The sequence below is a fragment of the Sciurus carolinensis genome, chromosome 9, assembly GCF_902686445.1.
Source record: "Sciurus carolinensis chromosome 9, mSciCar1.2, whole genome shotgun sequence".
Lineage (NCBI taxonomy): Eukaryota > Metazoa > Chordata > Mammalia > Rodentia > Sciuridae > Sciurus > Sciurus carolinensis.
Window position 1 is genome coordinate 68,508,109 of NC_062221.1, and position 27,029 is coordinate 68,535,137.

General features: G+C 39.2%; 1 protein-coding gene across 5 annotated transcripts in view; it reads left to right on the forward strand.

The window, feature by feature from the left end:
- The window catches only part of Heg1 (heart development protein with EGF like domains 1), a 76,051-nt gene that overhangs the window by 25,263 nt on the left and 23,759 nt on the right, over nt 1-27,029 (forward strand). The window contains exons 4-13 of one of the 5 annotated variants that reach the window (XM_047563520.1): nt 4,473-4,811; nt 5,669-6,004; nt 11,278-11,538; nt 12,226-13,572; nt 15,684-15,800; nt 16,411-16,530; nt 19,614-19,717; nt 22,281-22,339; nt 22,608-22,768; nt 26,720-26,854. In XM_047563520.1, the coding sequence (XP_047419476.1) occupies nt 4,473-4,811; nt 5,669-6,004; nt 11,278-11,538; nt 12,226-13,572; nt 15,684-15,800; nt 16,411-16,530; nt 19,614-19,717; nt 22,281-22,339; nt 22,608-22,768; nt 26,720-26,854 (2,979 nt within the window). Of the gene's footprint in view, nt 1-4,472; nt 4,812-5,668; nt 6,005-11,277; nt 11,539-12,225; nt 13,573-15,683; nt 15,801-16,410; nt 16,531-19,613; nt 19,718-21,323; nt 22,249-22,280; nt 22,340-22,607; nt 22,769-26,719; nt 26,855-27,029 lie in introns of those variants that run through there. The other 4 variants (XM_047563521.1, XR_007110149.1, XM_047563522.1 and 1 more) reach the window with 4 other exon arrangements.

Sequence of the window (27,029 nt, forward strand, 5' to 3'; positions counted from 1 at the left end):
TACGGTGCTGGGGATTGAACCCAGGGCCTTGTGCTTATGAGGCAAGCATGCTACCAACAGCTATGTCCCCAGCCCCTTAGGATCATTTAATATTTATAATTTAAATTCAACCCAGTATGTGGTATATTTGAAAATCAGCCCATGTTTCCAACTTTATTGGATACAACTATCTATTCACCTACATTTTTTCAACACTGAAAAAAAATGGCCCTTAAATTCTTTGAGCAATTGTCCTTTAGAACCTTATAATTCTAGTATTTGAAGATTTCTATCACATCTTTCATATTCGAGCCTTTTACTGAGAATTTCTCTTCCTTAGTGAATTAGGTGTTCTGCTCAAGATAAAGTCAGACCATCCTCTTACATAATGGAGAGGGCTTTTGGGCAAAAGACACATGCCCCAGAATCTGAAGACAAAGGGAAAACAAAATTCTGCTTTATTATTATTATTATTATTATTGTTGTTGTTGTTTTGGTAGTTGCAGAAGGACAGCATGCCTTTACTGTATTTGTTTATTTTTATGTGGTGCTAAGGATCGAACTCAATCCTTGCACATGCTAGGCAAGCACTCTACCTCTGAGCTACAGCCCCAGCCCCCTGCTGTATCTTGAAAGCTGGGCTGGCATCTGCCAACCCACCAAACAGAGCTTCTGTATACATTTTACCTACCCTGAATGGAAAGATTGAGATTTTACTCTTCCTTTACCCTTCCATGATAAAGTTGTTGTAGGCACTTGGGCAGAGATACCAAGGGGGAGTCAGCAGAACCTGCCAAGGCAGACCTGGAATTGGCCTGGCCCAAGTGGGCCAGTTCTGCAGAACAACAGAAGTGAAGGAGTGCAGTAGAGGCTTGAACCTTTTAACACTTTTCTACTCCATCCTCTGATAAATATGACCCAGAGAAAAACCTGGCACTTAAGACTAGTCAGATCAGTGACACTCTTTACAAGGTGGACATGAAGATGGTGAGCTAGGAGCCTGGCACGGGGAGGATGGGGCTCCTCATTGAAAACATCAGACCAGATGATCTGAAAGATCCTTTCTAATTTCACCATCTGATAGTCCACACACACTTGGCCTTTGTGCAGTTTGTGTCTCCTTTCACTCATACTAGTCCACCCAGAAATGTGTGCAGCACAGCCTCTTCCCAGGCTGGGATAGGCAGGATTTATCTGCTTCCAGAAATAAACTGTATGCCTTACACCACTAAAGCAGGCAGCAGAATCAGACTTTTAAAAACAGACCAGAAACCATTTAAAATTATTTTTTGTGCTGCTTTATACCTCTATATTTTCCACATTTTCTATACTGATCATGTACTATATATGATCATTGGCAACAAACAAGGGGGATAAACTTCTCTGGAAGGCAGAAAGAAATATGTGTATGTTGAACTGTGAGAATGACTACAATTGAGCTCTAAATTTAGTCTGAGCTTCCTGGAAACCAGGGCACAAAGGGAAGCCGGGTGGGGCATGCGACTGTTGTCAGATAAAGTAAGCATACAATTTAATCCATAGGCATAAGTGTTTTGGGGTTGTAAATTCTAAGAGGAATGCTTGTAAGGAATGTTGGGGATCTAATGGAGAATGCCTTCAATTGCTGTTTTGTGGAAATTGTGCTAATGTTCTTTAAAAGGTGGTATTTTATATAGATTCTCAATAGGAGTGGAGAGTATTATAATGGATCTCAACTTCTGAAAGTATTTCTGTGGGTAGCTGAGCTAATGTGGTCCAGGTAAATTGCTTTGTGGTGATTTCACTTTGTAAAGGGAGAAAGTATAAATAACTTAGAAGAGTTTAGATTTAGCCTATCCTTCTCAAATATCAGCTGCTTCATCTATACTTTTGCCAAGTTCTGGATAGCAGTCAAGGTAGGGCTGAACATTGTGATGCATACTTGTGATTGTGCTGTGAATGAAGAGTGACCCATCTCCCTTTACCAGGCATTCTTTCCACCTTCTGTTATAAAGACTAGGAACTTGGCTTATGTCTGCTCCTGGTGGATGGATGTTCTTCCCATTTTCGTTGTTATTTTGTTTTTGTGGTAATGAGGATCAAACCTGAGTCTCACAAATGCTAGGCAAGCATTCTACCACTGAGCTACATCCACAGTCCTGGTCTTCCCATTTTTGAATGGATGCTTTAGAGGCAGAATAGAGCAAGGAAGGGAAATTATTAAAAAATTAATAATTCTGGCCTATTGATTAGAACTTCAGTAAATTTTCTCTTAGGTTATTTAGCAGGTGCTCATTAACATACTTAGTAATTATAGACTAATTTGACCCCGTATTTCCTCTTCTTTATTAAGAGGCACTAACTCTACAGTTTTCAGACAAATTTCATTGCTTTACTGTGAGCATTAAATGAGACTAGTATATAAAATACTTAGTACATTCTTGATACATCATAATGGTCAATTAATGATAGCTTTTTATAAGAATGATGAGATGAAGAAGCAATGTGCTACAGAGCCCTTAGGGTCAGGGAGAACAGCCATTTTCCCTTTGTGAATTAGTGTTTGTGACTTTAGGAATTGTATTTCTGTGGCCACTTATTTGCCAAAACCACCAAAATAAATCACCTGTTTTCATGGAAACATCAAATGGATGAAATAAGGTAATTTACTAGGAATAAAAGTGTTTTGGAAGTAATTCGGTGGAGATAATTATTTGGGACAAATATTTATTATGCTTTTCATTTTTCATACTAAAGTTTTTTTTTGTTTTGTTTTCAAGTAGGGTTAGTTTGGGGTAGGCCATGACTATATTTTTGTGTTTGAATCTTTCCATTCCTTTGTTTCAATTCCTAGCTTTATGATAACCTGCATCTTCATTTTGTCTTCATTAAGTCCAGCAACTAGAGCTGCATGCTGTGTTCTAGGTATAGCTGGATATATGGTTTTGTATGAGGGTAAGAGGAACCCTTTACTTCCTGTGCTCTTTCTCTATATTTATAATTTGTGATTTTGGTCACAACTGCACTGGTCCTCAAGGAACTGTTTATAATGACAACTTCCTTTTCCCCTTTTCTGGAGCATAATTAATAGCTCAAAGCCTTTTGTTATACATAGTATGTATGAAGCACTTTTTGTAGTTTTTAGCTTAAAATGATTTTTTTAAAAAGCAGTCTATTTTCCTGTCTGCCATGTTTCTCCCTGCTCACAAGTTTTTTAAAAAAAATTTTTTTTAGTCATCAATGGGCCTTTATTTTATTTATTTATATGTGGTGCTGAAAATCAAACCCAGTGCCTCACAAATGTTAGGCAAGTGCTCTACCACTGCACTGGGACCCCAGCCCTCGCAAGCTTTCTTGAATTTAGGAATGAGTATTTTCTTTGTGTGTATGTGTTGCTGGGAATGGAACTCAGGGCATCATGCACACCAGGCCCACATTATGCCACTGAGCTCTATCCCTAACCCCTTGGATTAGGGTATTAATATATCCTTCTGGAGGTCAGTTCTCAGGATAGCCTTGGAAAAATTCTCTGTGATAGGGAGCCACCAGCAAGCCACCTATAATGCGGAGCAGACAGTGCATTTTGACCAATGGCATATAATTCAATTCTTGAGGTTCTTACCAATTATCTAGTGACCACATCCATTGATCAGAAAAACTGTTCCCTGCCCTCAGTCTTTGATCTCCTAGGGGGCCTGTTGGAGTAGCATGTTGGGTTAAGAGCTGGTCTCAAATGCTTAATGAGACTAAATAATTATAATAATGAAGCTGTCTGATTTCAAGTGGAATTAAGTTAAATTCATGGGGTAATAATGAGTATCTCCTGATGCTTAGACCTTCTGTTACTTAATGAATGCAGTTTGGTTGATAGTCATTTCAAAACAAAATTTATGGTGGCCTTGAGTTAGGGAATAATAAAGAGCCCTTGACAATGATAAGGCTGGAAATTATTGTCCTAGATCAGTAGTGTCCTGACTATATTCTGCAGAACCCAAGGCCTCTTCAGTGGTGACCAGGGGGCTGGGCTGGGTGCCCTGTGGAGGTCTGACTTATATTCATTTTTTTGGATTGGATTGTAATTTATAATAATACTTGAACAAAAAGGTACATAGTTAAAACAGCAAAAGCCTTATCACAATAGCATATCCTGTTTAGGCAATATTATGAAATTCAGTAATAGTAATTTTATCTTCTATAAAAACCAAAGCAAATAATGTATCTGTTGTGATTTATCCTATCTTTCTTTTGGCTTGCACAGAAAGCTTTTCATTGTGCCACATGAGGGACATCACTGCTTCTCCACTCAACTCTGAGAATCAGAGCTAGTGAGTAGAGGGTGAAGGAACAGGTCCTGGTTGCACATGTGTATGAATATACATAATTGTTTGTGTCTACATCAGGTCCAGTAGTGTTTAGATTTATATACAAAATGTAATAAACATCATTTTTACCTAAATACATCCCTGATTTTCTTAACCCCTTGAGTAGTTTTGAACCATTTTCTTCTGTTTTAGCTTCTGGGAGTATAAAAGAACTGAACAACTCTACTGCTCTCCAAAGGCCACTGGTCAACCAGACAAAGAGTACACATGTTGCCACCACATTCACTGACAGTGTTTCAAGGATTCTTAGGTCTTTGACTATCAGTCTGGGACCTATAAACAAGACAGAAGATTTGCCTACAGACTCCAAAATTGCCACAACTTCAGTTTCAGTCTCTTCCTCACCCTCTGCAGTAGAATCAAGAAGTAACAGGAGAGCAACCAAGACTCCAGAAGATGGAGAACTCATTGAGCCATCTACAGAAAATGAATCTGGTGTTACATCTTTACACTGGCAAAAAGATTCCACAAGTAAGTATTCCACCTTTACTTGATCTGTAAAGATGCAGTCTCTGAAAAAAAAGTGTGTGCTCTTTGATGATACCAGCTCCTTTATTGGTATATCACATTATTGCATTTTGATTTTCGTCCTTATGAAAACATCGCAAAGTTAGTTCGACAGGTGCCACTCCTCCTGCTTTTTTATAGGGGAAGAATTTAAGGCACAGAGGTGGTTTAGGTAATGCGTGCATTAGCTCACTCAGCAGAAGTGAGACCTTTGCCTTAGGGCTCTCACTTGGTTTATCTTGTTTTTACTCTACAGCATTATCTTCAAAGTGAGAGCTGACCCACTCTTTATAACTAGCTTCAGTGCTTTTGTGAACAGATCATCTTTACAAATAAATGTACAGAATAAATATAGTTCTCAAGTTCATGGTTTGGTTTACTCGCTACAGTTGTTTTTTTTTAACTATACCTCAGGACTAGGATAATCTTTATTAATATTATAACTGTTTTAGAAAAGTGCTGTATGTGCTACATTTATGCACATCATATTTGTTGAATATAATGACACAGTCATTCCCTCAAACTACTTTTCAAGGGACAGAGAATAAAATAATTAAGCCTATAAATTACTCTACTATTTGCACATGCTGTTTAAAAGTCCCTTGATCATACACTTTTATTTTTGGTATTGCTAACTTGTCAACACCCAAGAGTTTTGAAATTACAATTTAGAATGTGATACTATAAGTCAGATGATACATACAAAAAATAAGATTTCCTTGGAAAAGTATATCTTATCTTAAGAAGACTCACTTCTTAGTTGTTAAAGGATCTTTTTCATGTCCATGTAACGGCATTTTTGTTTCTATGATATCTTACAGCCTTCAGAGGCCATCAACTTGCCCTAAGCTCTGAAATGAGAAATGGAAGTTTCATGCCTCAGACTGAGACTGTGTCTAGGTCAGTTCCCTCCATTAGAGATGAAGAGAGCACAGCACACTGGTCCTTGACCAACAGCAAGACATTTGCAGATGTTACAGGAAGCTCTGCTTCACATCCTCGATTTATGAACTCTTTAGTTTTGACTCAGTCCTCAGACTCTGCTCAACAGTCCAGAGGAGGTAATACAGTGTTGGATGAGAACAGTTACTCAGAGTCTTCATCTACATCTTCCTCAGAAAGCCTAGATTCGTCAACACCACAAGGAGAACATTCAAGTAAGTTTTCATTTCACAGAACGGTACCATGTGGAGGGAGAGAGACTTACAATGTTTATGATCTTCTGTGGCAATATTAAGGCATCTATTAATGAAAAAAGCTCCTGCGGCCTCTCTAGTTTCATTATTCCCTTAGAGCTGGTTGACAGATACACATATATCCTAACATTATCTGGTGCATCTCTGAGGAACTGTTGATGATGCCTCCTCTTTTCACATGCAAGTCAAGGACTCTCTGTCCATGTCCTCCTTTTCTCTATTGCCCACCCTGCTACCTGATACCTGCCTCTATCATAGAGCTTCTGAAAGGTGAAAATGTCACCTTCTCATGACTTGTTCACTCCAGGTCATTCATAGCATTCACTGAAAGAAACTCCCCCTTCCTCTTTTTTTAAACAGCTTTGAGATATAATTCACATTCCATACAGTGTGCCTGTTTAAAGTGTACAACTGATTTTTAGTATATTTACAAAAACTGTGCAACTACCACTACTAATTTCAGAGCATTTATATCACCCCCCCAAAAAACTCCATATTCGTCAGCAGTTCACTTCCCATTTCACCGTCCTTCCAGCTTCTGGCAACCACTTAATTTTCTTTCTGTTTTTTTGGATTTGCCTGTTTTAGACATTTCCTATAAATGGAATCATATAATATATAGTCTTTTGTTTTTCACTTAATGTTTCCAAGATTCACCCATATTAGTACTTCATTTCTTTTTATGACAATATTTGATACTATAAGGATATGCTCTATTTTGTTTATCCTTTCATCAACTGGTAGATGTTTATGTTGTTCCTACCTTTTAGCTATTGTGAATAATGCTGCTGTAAACATTCAGGTACAAGTTTTACATGGACATGAGCCCTCCTGGAATTGCCACATTAGAGCAGCACCTTTTTTAAGCTTCTAAAGGATTGCCAAACTATTTTCCAAAGTAGTATACCATTTTATATTCCTACCTGAGATGTAAAAGTGCCCATTGTCTCCATATCTTCACCAACACTTATTATCTTTTTTATTATATCCATGCTAGTGAATTCAAAGGGTATTTATTTATAGTTTTGTTTTGCATTTCCCAGCTAATGATGTCAACCATCTTTTCATATCCTTATTGGCCATTTATTTATCTTCCTTGAAAATGTCTATTCAGATATTTTGAACTGGCTTGTTTTACTATAGAGTGTAAGAATTCTTTGCATATTCTGGATACTAGTCCCTTATCAGATGTATAATTGACAGGCATTTTCTCCTGTTCTCTGGGTTGTCTTTTTACTTCTTAATGATATTAGTATATGAAGTGTTTTTTTTTTCCCTTTTTTATTTTTTATTCATTCTTTTTAGTTATACATGACAGTAGAATGTATTTTGTACATTATACATACACAGAGTATAATTTATTCTGATTAGGATCCTAGTCTCGTGGTTATACACGATGCAGAGTTACCCAGGTTGTATATTCAAATACAAGGCTAGGAAAGCTATGTTCCATTAATTCTACTGTCCTTCCTATTCCTGTCCCCTCTCCCTTCCCTTCATTCCTCTTTGTCCAATCCAATGGACTTCTATTCTTCCCTTCCCCTCCCAGTATTCATATATCAGAGAGAACAGTTGGCCTTTGATTTGGGGGATTGGTTTATTTCACTTAGCATGATAGTCTCCAGTTCCATCCATTTACCAGCAAATGCCATAATTTCATTCTTCTTTATGGCTGAGTAATATTCCCCTATGTATATATACATTTTCTTTATCCATTCATGTGTTGAAGGACACCTGGGTTGTTTCCTAGTTTGACTATTGCGAGTTGAGCTGCTATAAACATTGATGTGGCTGTATTACTGTAATATGCTGATTTTAAGTCCTTTGGGTAGAGCCCAAGGAGTGGGATTACTGGGTCAAATAGTGGTTCCATTCCAAGTTTCTAAGGAATGTTTTCCATAATTGTTGCACCAATTTGCAGCCCTACCAACAATGTATGAGAGTACCTTTCTCTCTACATCCTCTCCAACATTGATTGTTACTTGTATTCTTGATAATTGCCATTCTGACTGGAAGGAGATGGAATCTCAGTGTTTCAATTTGCATTTCTCTAATTGCTAGAGATGTTGAAAAGTTTTTCATTTATTTTTTGACCATTCATATTTCTTCTGTGAGTGCTCGTTCAGTTCCTTTGCCCATTTATTGGTTGAGTTATTTGAGGTTTTTTTGGTGTTTTTTGAGATATTTGTATAACCTAGAGATTACTTGTCTATCTTAGGTGCAGGTGGTAAAGATTTTTTCCCATTCTATAGGATCTTTGTTCATGTTCTTGATTGTTTCCTTTGCTGTGAAGAAGCTTTTTAGTTTAATACCATCCCATTTATTGATTCTTGACTTTACTTCTTGTGCTTTAGGGAGTCTTATTGAAGAATTTGGTTCCTAAATTGACATGATGGAAAGCTGGGCCTACTTTTTCTTCTAGTAAGCATAGGGTCTCTAGTCTAATTCCTAGGTCCTTGATCCACTTTGAGTTTTGTGCAGGGTGAGAGATGGGGGTTCAATTTCATTCTATTGCACATGGATTTCCAGTTTTCCCAGCACCATTTATTGAGGAGGCTCTTTTCTCCAATGTATATTTATGGCGCCTTTGTCTAGGATGAAACTGTATTTACGTGGGTGCCTCTCTGTATCTTCTGTTCTGTTTCATTGAACTTCATGTCTGTTTTGTGCCAATACCGTGCTGTTTTTGTTACTATAGCTCAATAGTATAATTTAAGGTCTGGTATTTGATGCTTCCTGTATCATTTTTCTCACTAAGGATTGCTTTGGCTATTCTGGGCCTCTTATTTTTCCAAATGAATTTCATGATTGCTTTTTCTATTTCTATGAAGAACATCATTGAGATTTTAATAGGAATTGCATTAAATCTGTGTAGGATTTTTGGTAGTATGGCCATTTTGACAATATTTATTCTGCCTACCCAAGAACATAAGAGATCTTTCCATTTTCTGAGATTTTCTTCAATTTCTTTCTTTAGTATTCTGTCGTTTGCATTATAAAGGCCTTTCACCTCTTATGTTAGATTGATTCCCAAGTATTTTTTTAAGGCTATTTTATAATAATAAAGGGAATAGTTTTCCTGATTTCTTTCAGCTGATACATCATTGGTGTATAGGAATACAATTGATTTATTGGTGTCGATTTTATACCCTGCTACTTTGCTGAATTCATTCGAGTTCTAGAAGCTTTCTAGTAGTTTTTTAGGTCTTCTAGATGTAGAATCATGTTGTCAGCAAATAGTTTGAGCTCCTCTTTTCCTATTTGTATTCCTTTAATTTCTTTCTTTTGTCTAATTTCTCTGGCTAGTGTTTCAAGGACTATGTTGAATAGGAGTGGTGAAAGAGGGCATCCCTGTCTTGCTCTAGTTTTTAAGGGGAATGCTTTCAATTTTCTCTATTTAGAATGATGTTGGCCTTGGGTTTAACATATATAGCTTTTACAATGTTGAGATATGTTCCTACTGTCCCTAATTTTTGTAGTATTTTGAGCATGAATCGATGCTGAAATTTGTCAAATGCTTTTTGTGAAAATGAAAGTTTTTAATGTTAAGTACAATTTATCAATTTTAGAAAACTTGTCTTTTGATGATACTTTTTAATAATGCTTTTGGATACTTTTTAAAACAATTCCCAGTAGTATTATGAATGCAAAAGTGTTAACTAAAGCAAACATGCATTAATTTATCATTTAAGCTTTTAATAGATTTAAATTCTTCTCCCCATTAATAATAGCAGCTTCACTTCTCCCACGTGAGAATTCTCTTTGATGAAGAAAATTATCATTTATTACTACTCATATGACATGGAAAAGCATATGATCACAAAAGAATAAAACATATTAATAGAAGATATTTATACTCCTTTGTGTCTACACAGGGAAGTATATTTTCTTTCTCCTAAACAAAGGAATCATTTTCCACCCTCACTTTTATAGGGCTGAGGATTCTTGCCTTCTCAAGCCATGATCTTAAGTTCCATAGTTTTTCCCCCTTTTATATCTCTTCAATATCTTTCTCTCTGTAGTTAATGCTCAGTTAGTTCATGTGGAAAATGTGATTTAATTGTGACCAGATCTTGGGGTCCAACAGGTTAAAGAATAGCCTCATTCCTGAAATGTTCTGTGAATGAAAAGAGATAACCACAATACTTTGTCTCTTTTCCTCTGAATCACTCAAAGTTGAATGATTCTGCAATCTAGCCTTTCAAAATTTCTAGTCCATTCATTTTTCTGGGTTCACATTCAGTCCCTGTGTTTCAGGTCATGAACTTTCACTCAAGCCTGTACCCCTGATGTGGTTGTTTGCCTAAATTTTATTTAATGGAGTATTTAAGATCTCTCCATTGAGGCCTTTATCTCTCTGCTCAGATGCATTTTGCCCTGGAAACTCTCCTGCTTGACTCTCCCATCAGTCTCCTGAGCCCTTCAACCTGACTCAAGTTACATCTCTCTTTGGTTTCTGTCTTGCTTATGCTGTAGGTCATTAGGTTCCTGTTCCCATGCTAATTCCTGTCTCTGTTAATTCAAACAATCCTGAAATGAATTTACCTAATACTCAGCTTTATGTCCACTTCCAATCAAAGCATTCTGTGGGGGTATCAAAGGCTAGTCTGGACTGGGAATGGGGAAAAAAAAACCAGATGAGTACGTTTTCTCATAAAGCCAGATTATGAAGTATTTAGGCCAAGAAGTATTGAACTCCACTTTCATATTTCTGAAAAGGATTTGATAATCTAATAATCTTAAGTAGTTCTAAGATTCTTTAGGCATATGGCATAAACCATATAACCCCCCCAAGGAGGAAAGGAATATCAATTCACTTGTCAACTGCCCTCTTCCATCTTCATAAATTAAATAAATTAATATGTTATAAAAGCCCACTTGCAAAGCCAAGTCCACCTGTAGCCTCCCGCCACCTTTCTCGGCCAGGTACCAACACTTGGTGCCTCCCTTCCGGCCTTGCCCCAGGAAGTAAAGCCCCAACAGGGTTGTTAGTCCGTCACCGCTCCCCTGCCACCACCACCACCACTTTCCCTGACGTAGACCATTAGGTCTCACCGAGCACAGGTCCAGTATGGACCCTGTTCGCAGAAGTAATAAATGTTCCATAAATCCAGCACCCGAACGGAGGTGCTGATCCAAGTTCCTCTTGGGGTTTCATCTCAGATGGAAGCCCTGAGAAGGCACAGGACGGGCACTGCGCCGCACTCACCCGCCACCCCTCCGGCTTCTTTCAGCCCTGGAAGACGACGCGGCGCCGGCCTCGCGCTCCCGCAGTTCCCTCGCCGAGGGGAGCACTTCCGGGGCGCACTCCCGCGGCGCGCACACCTGGGCCGCTCTCACCGGAAGCGGGGAGCGCACGCTGCGGTCGCTTAGCCTCGCCGACGCCACCTCTGCAGAGGTGGGGAGCTCTGCGGGCGCCACTCAGCGCGGGAACGTGACGGACCACGCGGGCCTGCTCTCGCGGTCGCCGGGCGCGGCGCCTGCCCTCGGAGGTGGTGTGTTCCCCTGCAGCGACTCTTCACAGTCCCTCGGCCCACCTGGCACTTCACTCCTAGGATGATTGAGTTGGCTGGCAACCCAGGAAATATCCTACCAGCTCCTTATGAATCGAAGAACTTCCTGGGTTCTCCCACCTCAGGAAGACAACCCCCATCCCTTCACACACTTGATGAGGCATATGGGGGTGACGCTGCCGGGAGGCTTAAAATAAAGACCTGTTGCTTTGTGGCTAAAATCAATCTCCTGGGAAAGAAATACCTCATTATACAGAATGGAAAGTTGGGAGGGTTTTCCTTTTTCCATTTAAGCATAACAATGATTCTATTTGGGATCTTGCGAGCTTTTCACATAACAATTTGCCTTTATCAAAAAAAAAAAAAAAAAAAAAGGCATGTGGAAGGAATTTGGAACTATTCCCTATTTTTAGGCCCCTGGTCCCATTTGTCTTTTGTTACCACGTTCATTGCTGCCATTGTGGTCTTCACAGGCGGTGAGTCTGCTCAGCAGACACCATTATAACCTTGCCATGTTGCTATTCAGTATGTTCACCACTGAAAACCACCTCTCCAAAGAAACTTGTTTACTCACTTGAGTTCATGGATACTGAAAATCTGTTTTATAGTGCATGTTTGAGAGATTGCTTTTTTGTTTATTGGACCTAACTTTGGCTTTTCTCTTTGCAGTCACTGGACTTAGCTATGGTCAAGTGAGTGGCACAGATACTGAACAAAGGACTTCCAGTGACCACACAGATCACACCTATGTTTCATCTACTTTTACCAAAGGAGAACGGGCATTACTGTCCATTACAGATAATGGTTCATCCTCAGACATCAGTGAGAGTTCAACCTCTTATATTAAGATCTCAGACTCTCCATATTCAGACTATTCTTCCTCTTCTCATGCTCAGACTGAAAGAAGGAACATCTCATCCTATAATGGGGAGTATGTTCAGCCGTCCACTGAGTCACTGACTCTGCATACATCCAGCCTTCCATCCTACACCTCTACCATTAATATACTGAAAACTTTGGTTCTTATGGATGCCAGTACTGAGTCTGTTGGTGACTCATCTTCTGCCTCGGGCCCTTCTTTGCCTTTGCCCTCAGTGTCACAATCCCACCAGTTGTTCTCATCAAGTTTACTGTCAACCAAGGCCTCCACCCATCAGCTGAAGTCTACCTCTGAGGCATCTACACTTTTGTCTTCCTCACCATCACCTTTACCAGTTTCCTCGACAGCTGCTTCTCCTGTCCCACTTTCTGTCTCACAGACAACCTTACCACATTCTTCTACCCCAGTCCTGCCCAGGGAAGGAGAGATGCCTGAGTCTTCAGTTCAGACATCAACAATGGTGTCATCCATGATAATACCCCACAGTAGTAATACAGCAGATCCCAAGAACCAGAGCATCCCACAACAAGAGAAAATCATTACAGAAGCAAAGTCACCAACCCTAGTGTCTCTGCCCACAGAATCCACCAAAGATGTAACAGTGAGTGCTCCTTCAGGGGTTCCTTTGCCCCCAGCCTTAACTGAGTCCTTCACTAAATCAGCCCTTCCAGCCATGAGCACCAGCTTAGCCCAAATGTCTCCAACTTTGACAACTACTACTCTCAAGGCCTCTCATTCTTCTGTGACCACTCCCAGTACCTTGTCAAGTACAGAAGTTCTGAGTACTGACCCCATAGCTGTACACACTACAACTGGAAAACAGCTCTTCCCTACCAATCCTGAAATTCTGGTGCCACAAATCTCAACAGAAGGTGCCATCACCACAGAAAGGAACCGTGTGCATATTGATGCTACCACCCACTTAATCACTCTGACCAATGTACCAACATCAACAAAAGAATTGACCACAAGGCTTGATATCACAGAAGAGTATAGCCCAGCTTCACATTTCCTCAGAACTTCTCCTTTCCAAACCACAGATGTTTCTACAGCTGAAGTGTTGACTCCTAAACCTACCACCTTTGCTACTCAGAGTAGCACACAGTCCCCAATGGCATCGTCACCTCCACCATCAGGTACAATGCATCTTTCAAACATACATCAACTGCTAGACCCTTTGCAGCAGTGTAAACTGCATGAGGCTCAGGATTTAAGTGAATGTATAGAAATGACTAGTATTTGAAGTAGTCTCAGTTTTGTGACCTAAAATGCTTCCTGTTGAAACACAAAGCATAAAATAAGTTTATGGTGGACCTCATTTTCTTATTTTCCCCAAGTTAGGTGATTCTTCCTAAGAAAAGAGGACATGTTGGTTATGTGTGACATCAGTATATTGCAGTTGAAGATATTAATGCTCTGTAATTAATTGCAAGAGCTTTTCAAGCACACTTTTGACTTTCTGAGGTTAGAACCAGGCAGAAATGTAGGTTTGGATGGTGGAGAAACTGAAGAAGCTTTAGGTGGCCTGTGTCAAATAGGAAGTGAGTCAGGTGCATGCTCCCCAACCAGAGCCCAAAGCTTCTGAGTCAGTCAGCTAGCTCCCCAATTACCAGGAGGCATCTAATGGTCAGAGGGCTTCTCTTGGTCCAGAAAAGCCCATGCTCCTTTGTCTCCCTAAGATTATATTGCTAGTTGATAAACAGGGGTAGAGAGACATCAATAAAAAGATGATGAGCTTTTTCCCACAGTGACTGCATTACCAGGGATTCTTTACATTGTATGTATGGTTATCTTTATAGTCATGTGGAAGTGGCTGGTACAGGAAAATAAAGTCATCCAAATGCTTCTTTGTCACTTAAGGGCAGATAGAAGAAAGGGTAATATATATTGTTGGATGTCATGTTCAAAATTGTACTTTTGGTTTGTGTAGATCCACAAAGAGAAAACTGTCAGGGAGGAAGGGGGAAGATGGAGACTGATATTTTAAGGAAGAAGGAAAATGCTTTGTAGTGACTGGAGCATGGAACTCAGTGATGTAGTTTCAACTAGTCAGCCACAATCAACCCTAGGGTGCAGGTCATAAACCACCCTTACCATCAACCCCATAGTGTTCCCTTTGTGCCAGTGATTTGAGTACCCCTGAAAGATGACAGGTGGCTCCTTTGGGAGTCTTGCTTTAAGACACACCGTCTTCATTTCCAAATGCCAAATATTTCAATACTAGGTGTACCATAATTTACAAGGCTCCTTAAAGTAAATTATGGCCATTGTAATTACTGTAGACAAGTATTAGGGACATATTCACTGGCTGTTAATAATTTTTTTTGTGTGCCAGTGTGTTCATGGGTATTGGTTATATAGGCACTCTGCTTATATAGATGATTTCAGCAATTAAGAATAAGATTGTCTTCTTTAGGTTTAGCCCATTTTCAGGATTTTTCTTTTGGAAAATGTTTGACTTCTACCTTCTTTTTTGCATTCTCCTGCTAATTTCCCATTTGCAGGTGATACAGTTACGCTATAGATTTCAGCCTTTCTTTATGTCTCAAAAACCTTTATGAAGCAGATATTACATAACTGGATTGTGACACTTCCAATTATATAGAGCAAAACAGTTGTGGTCATTGCTGTTGGGGGATGTAAGAACATGTGTCATAAGAGTCTCCATGAATTCAACTAGGGCCCACTTTTACTTTATGTAAAGAGAGAGGTCATTGTAGTGCTCAACTCTGATCATGTCTGAATGATGCACAATATGTAGAGTCCCAGTTACATTTGGAGATTTTTGGATAAGGGTTGCTATGTCCAGAAGAAAAGGCAATGTACCTACATATATGGAGTAAATTTTGCATGAGGGAGGATGCATTGATCAGGGATTCTTCCCCTACACTTAATGTGTTTTAAATTGGCATTGATTCAAGTAGAATTTTCTAAGTATCCCAAAAGTAATACAGTCATCAATCCCAAACTGAGTGACTGAATAGACAACATTTGATTTGAATCAGAAACTTGAATTCAGAAATCCAATTGTCTTATATATGGACACAAACTATTACCAGTACCCAGTCCCATTGCCTATTTTCTGTACCTCTTGGGACCTCATTCTATTTTAGTAGCATATCTTTTCAGGGCAAGTAAATAGAAATAAGTAAGAGTCAAATATTAACTGAGAGAATTAAATATTTACCCAAGGCTATCTTTACATTGCCATTGTGTTTAACTGTGCTATTCTTGGATGGGTTTTTAGTCAACAGCTGTGCCATGAACCCTTGTCTTCATGATGGCAAATGCGTTGTGGACCTCACCAGCGGTGGTTATCGATGTATGTGCTCACCTTCCTGGCAAGGGGATAACTGCAGTGTGGGTAAGAGAAAAAATAGTATCCAGTGGTCTGCAGCATTACATTTGGTTATTCGATAAATGCCTTTTTTCCTCCAAAATGTAGAAGAATAAAATCTTTTAACTAATACCCTGCTTACTTGAGAGTTAGCGTGTTTGTGTGTTATCTGCAGGGTAGCATGAACTACCATAGTGTAGAGCTAACAAACTTCCTGATTTGATTCTCCCCACATTCCTGCCATATTGGACTACCTATTGCTACCTAAAGACCTGCATTTTCCTACCTCTGGCATTCACTGTACTGGTACCTCAGTGTAAAATTATCCTACTCAAATCTGTTTATTAAAATTCTTCCAGTCTTAATCCAGATGTTATTTGAAATAGTCCTTAATTCTCCAGCAAAATTTGCCACTTCATGCCTTGTAATTATAGTTAGTTTATTGACTGCCTCCGCCTTCAATAGGTGGTCAGCCCCTTGAGGACAAGGGTGGTCTCCTACTCATCTTTGGGGTCCCATTGTTTCTAATAAGTGCAGTGGTCCTTAGTAAATACTTCCTGTACTGGTTTGTGATTTTGCTGTTTGCCACAGACTCAATGTGGTTTTTTTCTGTTTGTTTGTTTTTTCTCCTTCGCAGATGTGAATGAATGTCTGTCAAACCCATGCCCACCCCTGGCCATATGTAATAATACTCAGGGATCTTTTACCTGCAAATGCCCAGTTGGATACCAGTTGGAAAAAGGAATATGTAATTTGGGTAAGAAAGTTTATCTTAGTATTTATTCTGTCTCACAATATATTTTATAAAACAACATTTACAGTTTTTTCTTCCTAATAAAAATCAGTATTTCTCCATGATATAAACTTAAGGAATATAAAATAAAATAGAAAACATTACCTATTGTTATTGCTTTACCATTCTACCCTGCAGTTAGGGCAAAAAAATCACAAGATTATTCTGATTTTATCATTAAAAAAAATGGAGAAAAGAGAGAATAAAATCCTGATTGTTCTACCACATTCACATATGCTTTTCATTTAAAAAATGATCATGTTTTTATCTATAGACAGATATGTTTTGACAAAGCTGCTGCTGTAATTGTATCATACTATTTATCATATTTTGGTCCCTAATTCAATAGATTCATGAAGTTGGTTGATATTAATACAATCTCCATTTTACAGGTTAAAGAACAGAGAAACAAACCAAATGAAAACAAAGGCCCTAGTAAAGTGCTAAGGGCCAAACTTATGTAATCAGTTGATGAAACACCTAGTTTCCAGCCCACAGTACTTTCTGTTATACAATGTATTGATAGTAAGAACTTTCTTGCATATAGGATATGACTCTTATTAGAATGCTGAGTTTAATACCTAACTTGCTGAAGAAATCAGAATGAAAATGAGTGTTTCTAAGCTGGATAAGGAAACTGACAGGTAAAATGACTCATCTTTGAATCATCCTAAATTGTGAAGTGTGATACTTAAAGACACAAAAACTCCTCAGTAAATGTTTTTGAGAAAGCCATTATCTGTGTTCTCTGAAAATATTAACCTGCATGGATTTCTATTACCTATAGGTGAAAGGAACTTTTAAAGAAAGTTGGTATTCTACTAAAACAAAAGTAGAATTTTGAAAAATGTTTGAAATACAATAATTAAGCATTATTTTAAAAAGAAGAATCTAGAAATATAGACATTAGTTATTATTCTAATAATTTATTTGCATTTGGATAACCTGTTCCATTTTGCCACACCTAAAAGAAATTAGCCAAGGGTTTTCAGTTTAAGAACAAAAGTGAAAATGATTTTTGTTCCAAGCATTCTGAAAAGTACACTAGTCCAGGAATTGAATTCTTGGTCTAGGGTCCTCATTTGTGAAATCAGATATAATCTGCTCTGCTTCCCACTCAGAGTATTGTAAAGGTCAAATAAAATAATACATTTGAACAAGCTTTGAAAGAATTGTCCAAATGGGAGGTATCATTTAATATTAGTCTTCAAACTGTTAGATGAGATTGAAAACTATAAATACAGACCACTCTGAATAAAAAGTAATACTTATGGATCTTTCCAAAACAATATTTAGATAATACAGTAGGGAAATCAGCAGTTAAATTTGAAGAAAATTTATCTTAAAATTAGATGATAAAACTATAGGTACGAAGTGTAAATGTCTTTAGAAAAATTCCTGCCCAGAAAGAGAACAAGGTTTGGGAGGAGATTAATTAATCTTATTCACACTGAAAGCCAAGGCCACATTGACTGTCATGATTCAGAAAACTTCCATGTACCTAACATTTAGTTTTGTGTATTTCTGTGTGGAGAGTCTGGGTGAGAGGTGAGAGGTAAAGATGAAGGAGTAGGATGGCTATTCTGAAACCTTTTGTGCAGTGTCTCACAGGTAGCACAGATCAGGCGGAGAGCAGTTCTATTGTGTTAACAATCATCTTTCCCTTTTCAAGTCATTTAGCTTCATTGTTCATAAACATCAGAAGAACATGCAAATTAGAGCATGGTGAAATGCTTTCATTTGGCCAAGAATGTTTTCAAAGAGCTCCCTGCTGCTCAGAAAGAGTCCTAAGCAGCTGGCTTCACTGAACTGTAGAACAAGCAAAAAGATGTTAAATAAGGATTAAGGGCTTTAGACAGTTAAGTATAAGATGTTAAATGTTTTCCCTGGCTCATTTGTGGGCCTTTCTCTTAATTCAGCACGCAAGCTTTCCATGAAACGGCAGCTTCATGGGCTTCTCTGTTTTGGGTTATTATTATTATTTTTTTTCATTTCCAGAGGGAAAGATAAGAAAGAATTTAATGTAATGAAAGTTAGAACCAGATATAAAGCAGCCTGTCCTAATTTTTGGTTGTTTGCCTATTTGTAAATCCTATTCCCCTCAGGCCCAATCAGCACAAATTGATGTTAACTAATTTTATGTTATGAGTGAAATGGGCCTTGAAAATGGGGCTACTTCTTTCATTTCTGAACCCAACAGTGTCTTGAATATAGGGTGTTTTTATTATATGGCTTATAATCATGAAGTCTGGTAGCCTCCTGGAGTACATGCCTACTACAGATATTTGGCTCCTTATTGTGTAAGATTGTCCTTGGTTGTCCTTAGAATATCAGATGCCTCAGGGGGCAGAGGATATAGTGGAGAAAGAACAACTTTGAAGACGGACCCACATGAATATGATGCTAATTTTGGTGCTTGGGAGCTGGATGATCTTTCTTTGGAAGTTACCTGACTTCTGGAAGCCTCTTTTATCAATGATAAAACAGACATTTCCTCTGAACAAGAAGAATGGGGGTTAGATTAAGGTGACTTTAATGAGGAGAAACCAAAGCACCCCCTTGAAGTCAAGGGCTTAAATTGGTTAAAGAGCTTGGAGAACAAGAACTTTCCTTGAGCTAGACTTCTGAGGCTTGAGGAGCAATTTTAGGGTCTAGTACCATACCTCCCTTCCTCCCTTCTATGATTATGTTGTTTAGACCAGCTTATCTTTTCTTGGTCATAGCTTTATTGAGCTTCTATTATGTGAGAGGCCTTCAGAGGAATGTCAAGAAGGCTCCTTCTCTCAGCAGCATTTGTACATGTGCAAAAGACTCCTTAATGTCTCCCACCTAAAGGTTTACTTGGTCTAAGCCTTCAGCTCAGCCCAGTTGATGTTCACTCTGCTGGAGAGGCAAGGGTAGTTTTTATCCTCATAGAGAAAGAAATGCACAGAGATTGTCCTGGGGAAAGGGCGGTGTAAAGCTGGCTACCCTAGAAATTTACAAATACAAAGCCTTGAATAGTTTGATCTGTTATGTGGTCTAATAGGTTACATTTTCATTTTCAGTTAGAACCTTCGTGACAGAGTTTAAATTAAAGAAAACATTTTTTAATGCTACCGTGGAAAAACATTCAGACCTACTTGAAGTTGAAAATGAGATCACTGAAACAGTAAGTTTCTTTAAAGGACTGTTCACTTTGAGTCCTTTGTTTTCTTGCACAGATTTCATTGAGAATTGGGGACTGCCTGGGGTCACCTATATGTCTCCTGGGCTCTTCTTTTATATTTGGAAGGGAAACTTCACGGTAAAAAAGAAAGTCTCTTAGAAATAAAAGAGAGGTGTTGAGAACTAATGTTGCCCAGTAGAAGTGTTTTTTAAAATGCATCTTCATGTGCAGTCTTTATCTGCCATGGTGTTTCTTTTCCATGTGCAAACTCAGTCACAGATGAAGTGACATGCACCAGTGAGGGCTGTTGAAGAGAAAAGACCCAGAAAATCCTTGTGTCTCATTTGCTATTTACATGTGGTACGACTTTCCCCCTATGTTTGAGAGTTTGTGGACAATGACACTTTCTCTTCTCAAGGGAATGCCAAAGGCCTAACATTAATCCTGATTGACTAAGGCTTGAAGATTCACTGTATAGATTATCTGGGGGCCTTTGATTCTGCTTCTTTCCCTCTGTGCTTTTTATAAGAAAAAAATGGAGAAAAAAGAAGAGATAAAATGAAACTCAAATAATTTGTTCTCAACTCCTACACAAGTCAAAGATCTGATGTTCAGAAAAATTGAAATTTGCCATTAAATAGGTTACAGATTGATTGATATCTAGTTTTAATTTTACTTGTTCTTCATGTGTGAGAGATAGTATATTAGCCAAGAACTGTATTTCTATAGGACTGTGGATTTTATTTGTATAAAATACAGATTCTAATTCCATATCTTATCTATTGAGCATCTATTCCATGACAGGTACTATGCCGGATACACTTTTTGCTTTCTTCTGAGGTCCTGGGGATTCAAACCCCGGCCCATGCACACGCCCGGCAAGTGCTCTACAGGGTGAGCTACTCGCCCACTTAGTTTCAGTAATTTACTAGAAACTATTATCCTCACTGTTCTGGTGAGGATTGCAATAAAAGGTTGCAGGTTAGAAATAGTCATGGGGCAGAGTCCACAAGGGCTCCCAATGCTACTTCTAGTTGTCCTCTCCCTATGGAATCATGGACAGTATATTGTCAACCAGAAAGCTCACCTGAGCCTAGGTATCTGAAGCCTTTATTTGGGCTGACCTCAGTCTCTAACCCCTCTAGAGGCTTAGTTAATACCATATTACCTAAAGCCCTCATCATAAATCATAGTGTTAGACTCTTTGAGATGGCCTAGGACCCCTAGGTAAACAAAGACATTTTTATATTTTTTCCACATTTTTAAATTGGTGCATTATAGTTGTACATAGTAGTGAGAATTGTCACATATTCATACTTGCACACAATATAATAATATTATTTAGCCAGTATCACTCCCCAGAGAAATTTTTAGCAGGTAGGACACTCCAGGGCCTTAGAAATTACCTTGCAAAGGCATGGCCTCTTTGCTACACAGCAGGATTTTATGTCCGCTAACCCTATATCTTGTCACTCCATCACTGCTGCCTCCTAGTTATTCTATAGGTAGATATTTCCTTCTAAGGTAGTATAGGGGTTTAGAACCCTGTGTGGGAGTATGGTTCTTTACTTCACAAAACTCAGTGACTTATCTTTGTTTTTTTGCCCAGCATTGTAGTATAATTTATTGGTGATGTGACACACCTGCCCCCAAGAAACACTGAAGAATTAAACAGCAATTGGGGAATCCACTTGTTTGGTCTTTGCTAGGATGTTATTCTGTTGATTTATACCTGGGGTAAGAATTAATAATAAAACAATAATAATAAATCATTCCTGTAAGACTATATAAAGAAATGTCAAACAAAGCCAAAAGTCATTTGATAATATTTCAAACTTGACTCCATCTTCTAACCAGTGAGATGGCTCTGAAACACTGGCTTTGAAGACTGGTGGATATGTGTAGGGCAAGATACTGAGACCCTCTGCTCTATAAAAGGAGTCTACAGCCCCTAATATAGAGGCCAGCAAGGAAGCAGGCATGATACTGATACTTTATGCTGCAGAGAGATTTTCTGTGCTCTGAGGGCACAAGGCAAACACGGGGAGAGTGGCTTTTGATTTGCCTCGAAAAAGGGCTCTTGACCCACATAATGTAATTTCCCATGGAGAGCCTTTTTGAAGAAGACCTATCTTTGAGTTAGGTCAACTCATTGTAGATTAGGAGGGGTCTATATAGGGCCCATTAGACTTAGGGAAGCTGAAAGGAGCCTGTTCACTATGCAGAGTCCAAATAAACAGTTGCCTCTAAGTTTTTTGAAACCCTGGGTCTTAGAGGAGATCTGCTCCTTTGAAGATGTTTTGCATCCAGGGGTGCTGTTCTGAACATCATTTCCTGCCAAGATTTCCCCACTGATTTACTATTTGCCTCTCTCTCTTTGTACTCAGGGAACAACAGAAAAGCATTTAAGAGAGGAACAAAAAAAGGACTCCATTTCTTTGTAAAGCTGCCTGCTGATAACTTGATGGCTGGAAAATGCCTATTTTATCCTGAAAATAGGAAATTTGTTCTTGGTCCAAAGCTTTTGTGTAAATCACAGTTAATGACAAACTGTTCTTCTTTTCAGTTAAATGTGTGTTTTTCAACGTTACCTGGTTATATTCGATCCACAGTCCATGCTTCTTGGTAAGAAACTGAATTGTATTTGTTTGTGATTCAGTCTGTGGAAAAGGGAGGTTGTTATAACATGGGTGATGGCCAAAAAAAAAAAAAAAAAAACTGGACTCTATTTTGGCAAAGCCATTGGGGTGACCCAAGACCAAAGTCATTGAGTCCTTATATTCTGTTTCCTCATGGGAAAATGACTATGACACCTACTTTCAAAAGCCCTGGGGCCCTCATATAATTTTAGGCCATTTTAGGTCAATTAAAGACTCAAAAACTGTGCCCATAGGGAATCCAGTATGGTGGTGATCTCACTGCAAACCACCTTTTCCTTGACTTCCAATGTGACACTGTTTGACTTGGCCGACGGGATCCAGAAATGTGTCAACTCCTGCAGGTCCTCCGCTGAGGTCTGCCAGCTCTTGGGATCTCAGAGGCGAATCTTTAGAGGTAAGAGAGGTAGAGGTCTCTAGGAAGATCCTTCCCTTACAGTCAGGCACAGACCTGTAACGCATTTGGGGTTCAGACCCAGGAAAACTCATCACAGAGCCTGTCCTTGGAATGGGTATGAAGCAAAAGTCCTTCATGTGTATGTAGACACACACACACACACACACACACACACACACACACAGCCTTGAGGGCACGTGGTCCTTGGCATGTGGTCCCTACTATTCTGTACAATATTTGGGTGGAAGGAGGAGGAACATAGAAATTGATATAACAGAGAAAAACTACTCTTGTTCCCTGGGGAGACAGAAACTCACATATGAAGTGTATGTGCTTGTCAATGACCTAAAAACCTTCATAATGATAACTATTAAGTAAAAAAGGATGTGCATTATTACCTATGTTTTTTGTGTTTCGTTTTTTTACAAAATTTAAACACATAACAAGACTAGAAGGATTTGTGGGGCAAAATGCTTCCAGTAGTATCAATAATGATGAGAATTTTCCTTTTCTTGTTCTTGCTTTGTCTATTTTTTGAGAAGCTTCTGCAGTGCATTCAGGTTAAGGCAAATGAAGAAGGAGTTTAGAGGCAAGTTTAGAAGGCAAATTTGGGTCTTGAAGTGGGGCTTTTACCTCTGGGTTGGGAAGTCTGTGTGGAATAAAAAGTGCTTCTTCGCCAAGGGGGCTAGTCCCACTTGGCACATCATAAGTGATCAAAGTGGACTCCGGTTAACTCATTTTACCACACAGCTTAGTCTGGCAAAGGATGTAGAATCTAGTCTAAATCTCCCCATCTGGTATCCAGATGTTGGACATAAATTGAAGGTATCAAATTTTGGCACTCTTATCTGCTGGTCAATCTGAGACACTCCCAATGGGTCAGGGTTTTGTAACTACTTTCCCATGTAGGCTTGTGTATTGTGAACCTTGGGAGCTGAATAGTTATCCTTTTATTCTGGGATAAGCTGTGGAGGTTGGCCTATTTAAGGGCTAGTTGTTAACTTGGAAAAAAAAAAGGACTAAACTTTCTGGAGTCAAAGTGACTATTAACTGGAGAGGTAGTTGAAAAGTTTATGCCCCATTATATTGTGCTGGAAGCTGTGGGGCTTTGGTTTTACTTTTTGTTTCTCTTGCCAAGGATTCAAGGGTACCAGTTTTTCCTTCCCAATGAGGTAGGTCCCTTTCATTTCACTAAATATTTATGGAGTAACTTCCGTGTGGTAAGCATTGTACCAGGTTACTATTTTATCACCAGTAAATGTATTTTTGTCTTGCAAATCAGGTGGCCAGATATTTGAATTTGTTAGAGCCTGTTCATAGCAGCCTGCCTTCTCTCTGACCCCCATTCTGTAGACTGCTTGGATATGGCTTATGGGAAGGCTCCTGTCTTCCTTGCTGAGGCACTCATTCTGTATTTCTCCTTTCCCACACCTTGAGAACAAAGACACTTGTGCATATTACCTGGAAATGCAGGCATTTCCCTGTTTTTTTTCCTGTTTTTCCTCCCAGGCTTTCTCCAGATTTTGCCAACAAACCCAACTTGATCTCTTGCTAACTTTCCTGAGTTCAGGAGAGTTGAACTTGGCTATCAGGAACTGACAGATTCTGACATCTGAATGATTCCAGCGTGTAGACAGCACTATGTATTCTGGACATTCCCATTGGAAAAGAGGGTTTTCACCCTTTGATTCACAAAGTGTCCACTTTCCTGCCTTTCAAAGATCTGCAGTTCTCACAATCTCCAGAGATTTAGAGACCTTGGAAATCCCCCATGGAATGTCTCAGCCTTAGATTTACCTAAATGTTCATTGTCTGTTTTAGCAGATGTTATATCCAGGAAGGACCATGGGAATTGTGAATGTAAAAAAAATCCCATTACCAGGCTTTCAGTGAAAATAAGATACGTAGCTCTTTTGGATGAATTTATAATAGAATTTTTGAGAATTTTTAGAAAAGCCATTCCCCATTGCAGAGGCAGGCTGCTTTCCCTGCTTTCATATGAATCTGCTTTTGTGCAGGGAGTGATGGCTTCAGCACTGAATCAATGGGCAGGATGGATTGACTCCCAGGTTAGATATTTCTAATCAGGCCAGACAATTCAGGCTGGCTATTGGACAAGGCTAATATAGCCTGGACAATTTTTTTGTCCTGGAGATATTTCTTTTCTTTTTTAAATTTTTAACTTTTTTTTCTTGGATAGATACTTAGGAGTGAATTCACTGGATTAATTGGTAACTGTTTAACTTTTTTTAAAAAAATATTTATTTATTTATTTTTATGTGGTGCTGAGGATTGAACCCACAGTCTTGCACATTTGAGGCAAGTGCTCTACCATCGAGCTACAGCTACAGCCCCAAGATATTTCTTTTTATTAAGGCTATTGGATTGGAAAGTCTTCAAAGAATTCAGATGATGAATTGTAGAGATTCAGTACTCCTTGATACCAACTTTGCAGTCTTTGCCTGATGAGATTTTCCATGAAAATTTTCTCTATTAAATGCAGACATTTTATAATAAACAAAAGAAATTTCATCACACTCACAAATGGAGTTCTGATTTAACATACCCACTTCGACTGATAAAGGCAGAAAATTCAGCAAGGAGAATTAAATTTGGGTCCAAAACTTATCTCTCTGAATCTGGGCTGTGCCCTAGCTCTTTGGACTCACAAAATGGGTAGATGCTGGGTATCCTGTGTAGGTTGTTGAGCCCTAGTGTCAACTCCCATCTCTAGAACCTGCCTGGCCAAGAAGCAGTTTTGCTGTGTTAACAACTGGCACCTGATTTCTGTATAAGTTGGGATCTTCTTTAAGGTAGAGGAGGGGAGACCACACCTGGAAAATTGGCAACCACTTCTCATAACACAATATACAGGTTGTCCTTCGCATGTTGGCCTTGTTCTTGCCTCCCAACAACAGCAATAGCACATATCTGTCTTACATGACTCTGTACATGGGTATAGATAAGTTACTATTCACTATCTAGTTGGTTTCATATTTTTGTCCTACTACTTCTGGACCGCATTTACACATGCCTTATCTTGGATGGTAAAATGCACCCTTATTTTGTCTGCTATATATAGCCTCATAGAGGACCATGGACCAATAGTGAATGCCTTTTGATAATAATGAAATGATTCTTTGTCATCCATGAAATGTATAAGACCCTGGAATAAATGTGGAAGCAGCCTAAAAGATGGGCTCCTTCCCTGCCTGTCCCTGCTTCTTTTGTTGAAGAGACTAATGGAATGACAGCATATACGTACCTAGCAGTCTCTGTACAAGGATCCAAAGACCCCAGATGTGAATAAACCCCAAGAAACCATTGCTGTAGTGAAGGGGACAGCCAGATAAACATAACTGTACTTCAGCTCTGGACAAGCTGACTTTCATTTGTGCCTCTCCTCATAAGTCTCTGTTGGTCAATACACTGTCAGGGTAGCAAGCTTCTCTGTCACAAGGAGTATGCGGGGTCCCTCTAGGTTATACAGATAAACAGAACTGAGACACACTGAGGCAGGTCTGACCAGCACTAGTTGTTTTTGGTCCAAGTCTCTAAGCTACCTAAGAGTGTGGTCACATTTCTGGGTTTATTCTGATCCTCCCACCTGCCCCTTACTGTCCTTTAGTGAGAAGGTACAGAATACACCACACTGGAACCACATTTGCAGTAGGTGCCAGAAGAGGGTCAGCACCCTGTTTCTTGCCAGTTTGGTTTCTCTGTGTGGATGTTTTCAGTGGAGAACACTTGTGATCATTTAGTAAATAGGTCTGGGACTGATACAGGGAAGGAACTGCAGAAGGCATTGCAGAGTGAATGTCTAGAGGAATGTTACTCTCTGGAGACTCTTTGGGAAATTCTAGGGGTCTGTAAATAGCAAGTTCATGCATCTTAAAATTTGAAGTGGAAGAGGTTTTATTTTGTTTTACTGTCTTGTTTTTCCCATTCTAGCGGGCAGCTTGTGCAAGCGAAAGAGTCCAGAATGTGACAAAGAGACCTCCATCTGCACTGACCTGGATGGTATTGCACTATGCCAGTGCAAGTCGGGCTATTTCCAGTTCAACAAGATGGATCACTCCTGCCGAGGTAGCAACAGGTTTGCTGGTGTTTCTGGAGACAAGAAGAGGCTTTTCTCTGCCCAGCACCCACTTTGTCTCTCTCCCCCCTACCCCTCTCACTCATTCCCTCCCTCCCTCTCCCTTTGCTCTGGATGTGACTCCTCTAAATGGGGGTGGGGATGGGAGGGTGACTGGTTTTTGTT